Below are 10,854 nucleotides of genomic sequence, written 5' to 3'. Positions count from 1 at the left end.
ATACACCACCCCCGTCTTCTAACAGAAGGAAAACAATTTACAACCTGCATGAAGTTAATTAACACTCTTAGAGTCCTCTGGCATAACTTACCTTTACTAGGAGTGTAATTCTCCTTCAGGAGAGACTTGCTGGGAATGGTGGCTGGTGCGACAATGTTCAAAGGCCTTGTCTAAGACTGTGGCCAAGCTGGGAAATAAAGGTGCATTCTGAGTCTTCCCAGGTTCAATGGAAATTTGATTTTGAAATAGGGCCTATTCACAGCAAATTAAGGATCTGTTCTCCAGGATAAAGAGATACCTTTCAGAGAGTAAAATATACCCACAAACTGTGTCAGAAGTTTCTGTTCACATTTTTACTGGATTTGGTATGTTAAAACAAACATTCCCTAACCTTCTAAGTGTGGAGTGAGAGGCCAGGAATGGGAAATAAACAGAAAAACTTATTCAACAAAATCCTTTTTCTCAAAGTTGCTGACAATGCAGTCTCCAGCAAACACAGGCCTTGCCTCTGAGGAGCCTTTTCTTCTTGGCTAGGAAGGCACACGTGCACCCACAGTAGGCCAGCTCTGGGGGATCTCTGACTAAACAGCAGCACAGATAAGGAACTTTCTTCGTTGGCAGGCCAGATAAACCCGGTGTCATGGGTAAAACCCTCTATTACCCAGGGAGCTGGCTGGATGGCAGGTCTGCTTTTCTGGCTTAAGACTTCCGGATTCTCAGAGTTCTTTTGCCCATTCTGACCTTGTTTTCTTTCTCTATTTTATTTAGGATCAAATTCATGATAAATGAGTTAAATGTTGCAGCGAGTTCCAACAGCTACAAGAAGGTGTGGGTGATGATACTGGGGTGAAAGATTTGAAGGTGTTCTGGAGCAAAAAGCTAGACTCAGTGGGTTGCTATGTCAGTGGATGAGGTTTGGACAATTGTTTCCAAAATTTGACAACATGGAAGCACAGAACGGTGAAAACTTTTATGAAATCAAAAGGCATTTTTAAAAGTTTCAAAATAAGCAAACATTGTATCAATGCTGATGGAGACAGCCAGCGAGTGAAGGGGTTTGACAATAAAGGGGGAGACTGTTCTACAAAGTAGGCTGGACAGGACAGAATTCCAGGAGCAGAGTGAAAAGGAGAAATTAATTGGTACGTTTTGTTGGTCAAATAGGAGGGAACTGTCCCATCCGATGGCCTCTGTCTTTCTATGTGGAAGAAGGGCTGAAGTGGGACAACTGTAATAGAATACAATAAAAAAAGATTAAAAATAATAAAAAATAAAATCCTTGTACAGTAATTCAAAAAAAATTATGAAAGAGGCAGAGCAGTCAGTTTTGAGATAAAGAAATTTTAACATAATCCATATGGAAAATAAAGAGAGTTGACTAGAGCAATAAGAAAGATTTCTAGGCAGAACTAAAGGTTCAGTTAAGACTGGAGATCATTAATTTATGTAGAATCAATTTTTGTAATTTTGTCATCATCTGCCAGCATCCCCTATCCCAGGTGTGGCCCAGAAAAAGTGGACAGCTGGGCGTTTCCAGGGTTGAAATTTTACTAAATGGGTGCAGGAGAAGGAAAGGGGGGAGACAGAGTTAGAAAGATTACAAAAGTTTGAAATGAAGGACCATGAATGCAACCTGGATAGGAAGGAAGTGAGGTAGCGAACTTATATTTTTCATTCATTCATTCATTCATTCATTCATTCATTTTTAAACTAATATTATAGAGCATCTACTACATGAAAAGAACTGTTCTAGAGCCTGAAATGATGAATAAGAAAGACATGGTCCCTGTCCTGACCAGTGTGGCTCAGTTGGTTGGGTGTACTCCCACAAAGCAAAAGGTTGCCGGTTCGATTCCCAGTCATGGCACATGCCTGGGTTATGGGTTCTGTCCTCAGTGGGGGCACCTCCAAGAGGCAACCAATCAATGTTTCTCTCTCACATCAGTGTTTCTCTCCCTCTCTCCCTTCCTCTCTCTAAAAAATGAATAAAATCTTAAAAAAAAAAAAGATGTAGCCCCTACATTCATGAACTTTGCATCCAAACTGGAGACAGATGTTAAACAAATGTTCACACCAATAATGATTTAACAACAAATGCGGTAATGCTACTATAAGGATAGAGCAGAAAACAGATGCTTTGGGGACCATTGTGTGAGAACACTGGAACAACAGAATATTGTCTTGAGAGAGCGGACTGTGAAAGTCTCAGTTTAGAGGTAGAGTAGTTCCTGGTAAAAAACAGGGTCAAAATGTAATGGGAATGGAGAGGCCAGCTGAAGTGAGAGTCATCAAATTTCAGCCAGGGCACTGAATGTAACACATAATACTGATGACATGTTATCAATCAGACCCATCCATGTGGACACTGAAGTCATCCAGGGCGGTAGCTAGATTAGGGTCAAAAAGAAAAGCAATGAGCCGGATGAGGAAGATGGGGCAGGTGGTATTGTCCCCGGCAAGGTTTAGGGACATGAAATTAAGTACCTGAGATCATGTCACTTATAAACTGAAAGGCAGAGTCAGGAATTGGATAAAGTTTTTCTGGCTTCAAGTTCAGAGTTACTTCAGCTCACAGTACTCTCTCTCTCTCTCTCTGAGAGCAGCTTTCTGCAGAATGAAGCATGATCAAGGTAAGTGTTAAAGACGGGGAAGAGGGAACACGACAGGGGTTAAGCACCAGTGAGAGCATCCTGGACGGGGCGGCGGGGGGAGCAATGGGGGAGAGATGGGCAGTGGGATGGTGGGGCACAAGGTAAAGTCTTCTCAGCTGCCGTGGCCTACTTTTCAGATTTGGAGGAGCCCCCTTGCAATCTTGGTAAAGAGCTGATTAGTCACACATAGGTATAGCCCATGCATTGTGTGCATAACAGAGAGTGTTTTGGACAGAGAACAATAAGATGACTGAAACTGCAAACAGGATAACCAGATGCTAACAGGTAACTCAGACATCAGTGCCCAAAAATAGACATGGGAAAATTTTTTGGCATGCCATACCATTTGATATTTGTCCTTTTTTAATTGGCTATTCATTTTGTTCTCTTAGTGTGTAATTAGTTTGCTATCGTTGCCATAACAAAGTACCACAGACTGGGTGGCTTAAACCACAGAAATTCGCTTTCACTCAATCCTGGAGGATGGAAGTTCAAGATCAAGGTGTTGGTAAAGTAATTTCTTTCTGGGGGCTCTCTCAGCTTAGAGACAACCATCTTCTCCTTTTTCTTCTTATACCTTCACATGGTCTTTCTTCTGTGTGTCTTCGTCTTAATCTCCTTTTCTTATGAGGACACCATTTTTATTGGAATAGGCCCATCCTAATGACCTCATTTTAACTTAATTACTGCTTTCAATGCCCTGTCAAGTATGGTCGCATTCTGAGGTACTGGGGGTTAAGATTTCAACATGAATTTGGGAAGGCATAATTCAGCCCATAATAAGTGAAAATCTTGTAATATTGTACATAAAGAACTTGATAACAGTGATTGGCTCCATAACAGAAGAGGAAGCCTGGGAAGTCACAGGAAAACTTACCTTTCATTGGACAATTTTTTTTTGTATTATTTGAATTTTGTTACTACAGATATTTAATACCCAATCAAAGATAAAAGAAAATCTCTTGCACTTAAACATTTAGTGAATACAATGAACAGAAACACAGCGTCACAGTTCACTTTGGAATTTGGACCTGAACGTCCCTGATTAGTACAGGAATGGTGGCTGCCTAGCCTATGTAACTCCTTTTGAATAAACCAGCCTCTCCCCCAGTGGAAGGCAACCCCCCAGCCTGGACAAGGGCACTCTCACCATTTCATCCGCAGGTCCTGGCCCAGAGTTGGTACTCAAATACTTGCTGTAGGATTGGGCGCACCAGTAAATCCAAGGGGTGGAGCAGCTTTGGGAAACGAGCCCTTTCTGATGTGTTCTTTCCATAGTTAGTGGCAGGAAAGGCAGTTCAGGGCGGGGAGTTCTATGTTTTGAATACCTTGGTAAACTAAGTTATAACAAAAGTTTCAAGGGGAAACCACTTACTCTAGTTTGCTTTCTTCTTTGTCATTCGGAAAAGAAAAGAGTCTGCCTTCTTTTGGGCTCTTTTAAAATAATCTAAAGTCTCTTGACACCAATGCTACTTTGTACAGCTTCCGGCAGAAGTAACACCTGCCTGAGTGTGGTTGGTAGGGTAATAATATGGGTGTAATAATTTATAGTTTTAATTTGAACATTTCACCTAAAATGTCATATAGTATGCTTGAGTGCGATATTGTTATGTTACAGAATTACATGCTTATGATTTTGTAATAAAAGATTTTATTTAAAAAAAGGAACGTTATTTGTGCCACACCCTGTATTTTGAAAAGAGAGGTGGTTATGAGGCAATGGTATGCACCCCAAACAGATTTCTTTCACAACTCCATCAACCCAAATCCCCTTCCTATCTCTCAGTTTGACTCCAATGCCCACCTTCTTCCCTAATGCTGCCTCTAACCTTTTGTTGATTTAGGTCTGGGGTTTTCAGGAAAACACTTAGCCTCTCTGGTTGTCCTTAGAGAGCATGAGACTGCCCTTCAGCTCCCTTCTGAGAGCCTGTAAAAGGGCCCGACTAGGTAGTTCTGTACTGTCCTCTCATAGGCAGGCTGGGAGCTCAACCTGGTCCTGAAGACATCTAGTGCTTAGGAAAACTGGATCAGGTTGAAATCAGAGAGTTCAGATCATGCTGAGCATGAGGTGTAAATTTGAATGGATGGATGGATGGATGGATGATGAGATGGGTCCCTCTGGCTCTTTCGCAGGCATGAGGTTGTCCCGCAAAGAGGACTGAGCAGGCTTGGGCACAGGCTTACGTTCCGGCTTGCCTTCCTCTGCGGTGTCTGGTACTAAAGTATACCAGCAATTTGTGGAGCTCTCTCTTCACAACAGCTTCCTGCTGTGTCTGGAGGCCACCCCCCACCCCCACCCCACAGACCTACCTCCATTTGGCTTCTTCCAAACTGGGGGGCAGGGGAGGCGATTAGGTGCCTGTATCACTGAAGATGGTTGGAAGCGGAGTATTTTTGCTGAAAGCTGCAAAATGTTTATGCTCTTAAGAGTAAGCTATAATGTATCACATTCTTGGCTTTCAAGTTGATGAAAGGTGGTGAGAGGTGAACGTCACCTGCCTTGGCTGTGAGCGACAAGGGCTGAAGACAGACTTAGGCACCACAGTTCCCACCACAGAGGCTTGGCTTTGCTAGATCAACCGGTCAGGATATTTGCACATTTTCTCAACAGGAATGATAGAAGAGCAAAAGGAAATTCCCCTCAAGTCCTTTTAAAATGGCATTTATAAACACCAAAGTTAGGATCAGAAGAAGGGGAGTTTAGGACTAAAGAAAGTTAAAAGTGGATAACTGACATCCCCACAGCTAATACAATAAAGTTACAAAATGTATGGAACCATCAGACTATACAAGTTTTTTGAGGGCAAGGACTAAGTTTTTATCATTTTGTATCACCTTCTAGTACCTGACATGATGTCTGACCCACAAACCGAGTCTCCCACAAATTTTAATTCAACAGAATTGTTTTAATTGTATCCTGTGTTCAGAGCTGAGTGACCTGAGGCCCTGAGTGGAATCTCTGGGATAGTCTTCAGTTTGGGGAAGTGCTAGATACTGTGACTGATGGCAATGAAACGTCAGGCATTAAAGTAAAGTTTAAAAGGAATCAAAATGTGTCCTAGTTGGCTTCCATAGCACATTTACAATTAGGGAAGACGGGCCAGCTCTGAAAATTCTATTGCATTGGCTAGCTGAAGGGAATTAAGAAATTAGATAGCAGGCAACTAGACAAATACTTGAAAAGAAATGGCAAATACTAATGCTCCTTTAGCATGGATCAACTGTGCCTTAATTAACACTAGCACAGTTCCTATGGTATTTGGTACAAGTAAAATATATTTCTTCTGATAGAATTCTGAAAAAAATGATGGCCCATTTAAAAACAGTTCATCATTGTAGGTAAAGGGACATATCCGAGGCTGTATCTCACAGAATCAGGCATGACTATTTTAAAAAAATGTATCTAAGAAAGAGTCCAGTGGGATTAAGTCTTCTTAAAAGAAAACTTAATCACTAGTCAAAACTGGGGGTTAGGGGGAAGGATGATCCAGGATGAAGTGTGTTACTAAAAGCAAGGAATATGGTGATTAAACCAAAAGGGCAGAAATATAAGCAAGTATTGGATCAATTCCTAATGGAAATGCTGTTGAAATGGTGTGGAGGGTCGATTGGCTTCAGGTCTGGGGTTTCAGTTTTGTGGATATGTTCTTTCTCATGTTCTGGCCTGCTCTGCAATGTTTTTGAATGATAGTCACCTAACGGATTTTCCTTTATTTATCCGGGCCATCAATTACTGTAGAATAAGGAGGAGGATGTGGATTCTGTGAAGTAAAGAACTGACCAGCCAGCTTCATGCCTGAGGCTATCCAACCTGGTTCTTAGAATCCACGTTCTCAAGTCTAGCTCTTTGTTTAGACAAAGGACAAAAAAGTCAGTAGGGAGGCTTGTGAGAGACATTTCCTCTTCCCCAGTGAGGACCGAGGAGCTGTCAGTCTATTAGTATCTTGTTGAGAAATTTGTGAACAATTGAAAGAGTTTATCTGATGACTGACCAGGTGTGAATTTAACACCAAGTATTTGATTCTTAAAGCCCGGGGATTAACTTGGAAATTCTTGAATTTCCTTTTACTCTGCTTCCGTACAAAATCAACAATCCCAGCCACATGTCAGTGGGAAGGGAGTTATCTGCTGAACAAAGCTAACGTCTTTCTAGTTCTTCCTTTCCCTCCCATACAGTTTTGATATTCTTCTTCAGCAGCTTGCATGTGTGTGTGTGCGCGCGTGTGCCTTTAGAGCCTAAAGGACTGGATTTTTTCCCAAAAGTATGCCTTTAATTTTTATCTCGTATACTTCTCTCATAAAAACAGGTTTTGTCCATTTTTATCCCAGCACAAAGCAGATGCGCTACAAATGTTAGCTGACTCTGGTCCTTCTAACAATAGTGATGGGAAATCCGGGCAAAGAATGTGTTGTTTTTGCTAATACTGCCCTTCAAATCTCAGGCGATAAAAGAGTCAGCTAATGACCCCCTGGGTCCCGGGCTTTCACTGGGATCTTCTAAAATACACAAAACCAAAGTGAAGGCAGCATACCATTAACACTACATAATTCAAGCAAACAAATGTGTTTACCCTGCCTGACTGCTGACCACCTGCCTTCCCATCCCACAAGACGGGCATCTATATATGGGATCAGAGCTCCTTGTTCACAGTCCCGTGGGGAAAGAGCCTCTCCTCTGGGACTCAGCATCTGGGAATCTGAAAGAAGCTGGGCCCCGGCAACATGCCTGTCCTCTTAGTTCAGCTGCTGGTGCTCTTGCCTCTGGGGAAGGCTGTGGGGCACCCGGGCGGCTTCCAGGGACAGAGTTCTGTTTCCCTTGGGCTCCTGCAAAGGAATCGCAGAGAGCTTCCCACAGGCAACCCCGAGGAGGCTGAGGAGAAGCCAGACCTGTTTGTTGCAGTGCCACACCTGATAGGTGCCAGTCCTGCGGCAGAAGACCAGAGACACAGAGAGAAGATGCTGTTCAGGTTTGGCAGGTTCTGGAAGAAGCCTGAGAGAGAACTACACCCAACCCAGGACCCGGTCAGTGGGCACTTCCCACCTGGGTCCCAGGCCCTCACTCAGTCCAAGGATGGGATGCAGATAAAGACGTCTCCTCTTCAGGAAGAAGCCAAGAAATTCTGGCACCACTTCATGTTCAGAATGAGTCCATCTTCTCAGGGGGTCATCTTGCCTATCAAAAGCCATGAGGTGCATCAGGAGACCTGTAGGACAGTGCCTTTCAGCCAGGTATCTGATTGGGGTGGAGAGGGGATCAGGGTTAGCAGGAAGGGGTGGACAGCTGGGACACGTGGTGAGCAGGGGAAGAGGCTGCCAGGGGCCCACGTCTTGGCTCCCAGACTTGGTCTTTGGGCGTTGATCACAGGGTTTGACAATGCCTGATCATTCCTCCTAAATTTCCCTCTGAACTTCCCGTTATTCCTTGGTATTCTGGAAATGCTGCAGGAAGAGTACGATTGAACTGCCCATATTTGTAATCATTCATACTGATGGCACCAGCTTTGTTTTATGTGATTTTACTTATTTTTACAAGAAGGAGGGTAGTCTATCCAGAGAAATAGACTAATCCTCAGTTAGGACACTGGTAATTTAGGCCCATCACCAGAAATCTCTCTAGCTGTATCTTTATGTTCTATTAGGCTGTGGATGAGCAAGTCCACTCCATTTGTAGCTAAGATGGGATACATTGGACTCCCCCTAATTGTTCTTATGCCCATGTATGATGGTCTTAATCCCTATGTTTCACATGTAAATACTTCATAGGTCTATAAAATATGTTGAGGTTATCAGGTATAAGTTACCATATTTTTAGTATTACCATAGCAAAACTGATTTAACTTATTTTTTCATAAGGTTTTAAAAAATAATCTTGATGTAAAATCACATTTTCTTCCCTCAGTAACAACTATCTCCTGATTCATACTGTGTTGGTTGATTTGTGGTTTATCACGATTGAATCCACCCTATTAAGACAAAAGGGCATTCTACTCTCTACTTCCTCCAGTCAGGCCTGGCAACACCCATTCTCCAAATGTTAAATTAAAATTGAGAATTGCATCAGGTCCTTAAACCTAAAGATACTGAAACAAAAGCAATGCAGGGTAATGTAAAATTTTACAGTCCAATAACGCTACCCAATTAGGCAGGCAGTATTATAAGGTAATTGGATATGCAAGGCCGTTAAGTATTCTGCCTAAAAAGGCAAGGATATGTAGCAATAGCAAGTAAACTATCAAATACTAATGACTGCTTTGTTGGCCATGTGCAATTAGAAAATTGCTTCTAAGAATTGTGTAATCAAATTTCCTTTGAAACTTTTATTTTGAATTCTATTGCTAATTGAATTAAAAGTAAGATGTGTGGCTCTTGCATGTTTTGAAGGCCACATAAAGCTAGGGATATGGGATTATGGGAGAGGCAAAGGTAGTGTCAGATATGGTGTGTTGCAACTTTGCTCCAAGCAGCCTCAGAGGTTTAAATGTAATACAGGCCCCGCAAAATAGAGGAGAATTAAACTCACTGTATTCTGATCTAGTCTCTGAGAAACTGAAAAAACATATATTGAGAACCTATTATGCACAGTGCTCTGTGAGGAATAGAAAGGCGAGGCGCACTACATAAGAAGCCAGCCCTTCAATTTTTTTGACTGGTAACATCCCACTATACAGAATTTCTTAAAGTTTGGCATTTAAAAAATAAAAAATAGAGTAAAATATTTTCATATTAACTTAGGGATTTCTTAGAGGCTAATTTATTAATTTACTCAAAAAAGAACTATTTAGTTGAGGTGATATTTTGCCCTTACAGGTACCATTACTTGGAAATTGCAAAACATTCAAAATTGGAAAGGTTTTGAAATTTTAGTCTAAATTATCCTCAGACTTACAGCCTATAGCTTCCGCATCATGTGTGTTAATGAAATGAAACAAGATAACTTAATAGAGATATGTTTGCCTTTTAGACTATCACCCATGAAGACTGTGAGGAAGCAGTTGTACAGAACAACCTTTGCTTTGGGAAATGTGGGCCTGCTCGTGTTCCTGGAGTTGCACAGCACCCACACCTCTGCTTCCATTGCTCGCCCGCCAAGTTCACCACAGTGCACTTGCAGCTGAACTGCTCGGGCCTTGTCCCCGTGGCCAAGGTGGTGATGTTGGTAGAGGAGTGCCAGTGCAAGGGGAAGACGGAGCATCACGAGCATGGACACCTCCTCCAGGCAGGCTCCCAGGCAGAATTTCATGCCCATGATCCCTTTATCCCAGGATTTTCAACTTAAAAAGTTATCCCACTATTACCTTGACAAGCAAAACTGCAATAGCAAATTTGCTGATTATTCAGTATGGTAATGTTCAGTGGATACATAATACATTAAGGGAAAGGTGGTTTAAAAAGTAGTAAGATAGGATAATTTAGAGGAAATGGCGTTCATCTAGTTATCAGTACACATTTGGTATCCGGTTTTGACTCTGCTGCTTGCTGGCCATCGAATGCTAACAAATTGTGGAAGCTTCCTCCACCTCAAGCTGTTCATCTGTAAATGAAGGACTTGAACAAGACGATTGCTAAAGTCCTTTCCACTACTGATATTGCATGATTCATTGTCTCCAAGTTTTGGGAAAAGCCTTCCATCTGAAGGAGGACAAGAAATAAATGAGACCATAAAAATAGGTTTTTTTAAAATAACTTGCCAAAGCACCAGCAAATGTATATATTCATAAAAATGGTAAAAGGATTCCTTATATTCATAGCTGCCTTTGCATCTCAGGCAGTATTTTATTTGAGTTCTATCAGATGATTAAGCAGTTCCATAGATGTAAGTAGTAACTTGTTTGGTTGCCTCCTTATTGTTCATACTCCCCATATAAAGTTCTCTGGCTTTGAAGAGGAACATTGATGTTAGTTTTAGTGCTTTACAAAGTCATGAGAAGCAATCATTGGTAGCCAAACAAGTATCTATTTTATGGGAAAGGAAAAATAGGTCAATCCAGAGATGCTAATGAAAGTAACCAAAGAATTCCAGTAGATGTCAAATTAAATAGCAAATGAATGAAAACTGAAATAATTTACTAGTGAAATCCTTTATCCACATGCATTTTGGATTAGGTAGTAAGGGTTCTGTGTTTGGATGACTTTTTGTTGTTGTTGTTATTTGTTTTGCTACTGTATAAAAACTTTGAATTACAAATTTTTTTTTCTACAAATG

General features: G+C 41.5%; 1 protein-coding gene across 1 annotated transcript; it reads left to right on the top strand.

Moving 5' to 3' along the window:
• The first annotated feature begins 7,373 nt into the window (after positions 1-7,373).
• Positions 7,374-9,927, top strand: CER1 (cerberus 1, DAN family BMP antagonist). Its single transcript, XM_054583286.1, has 2 exons — positions 7,374-7,880; positions 9,613-9,927. The coding sequence occupies exons 1-2, from the start codon at positions 7,374-7,376 to the stop codon at positions 9,925-9,927; spliced, it is 822 nt and encodes a 273-aa protein (XP_054439261.1).
• The last annotated feature ends 927 nt before the right edge of the window (positions 9,928-10,854 follow it).

Source organism: Pteronotus mesoamericanus, unplaced genomic scaffold (genome assembly GCF_021234165.1).
Source record: "Pteronotus mesoamericanus isolate MK-2021 breed Mesoamerican mustached bat unplaced genomic scaffold, CSHL_Meso_final contig_73, whole genome shotgun sequence".
NCBI lineage: Eukaryota > Metazoa > Chordata > Mammalia > Chiroptera > Mormoopidae > Pteronotus > Pteronotus mesoamericanus.
This window is presented reverse-complemented; position numbering and strand designations above follow the sequence as displayed.

Bases quoted from the DNA above. Each gene is read 5' to 3' on its own strand.
- CER1 (XM_054583286.1), top strand. From the start codon at position 7,374: ATGCCTGTCCTCTTAGTTCAGCTGCTGGTGCTCTTGCCTCTGGGGAAG. The intron at 7,881-9,612 runs GTATCTGATTGG...TTTGCCTTTTAG, and splicing joins GGACAGTGCCTTTCAGCCAG to ACTATCACCCATGAAGACTG.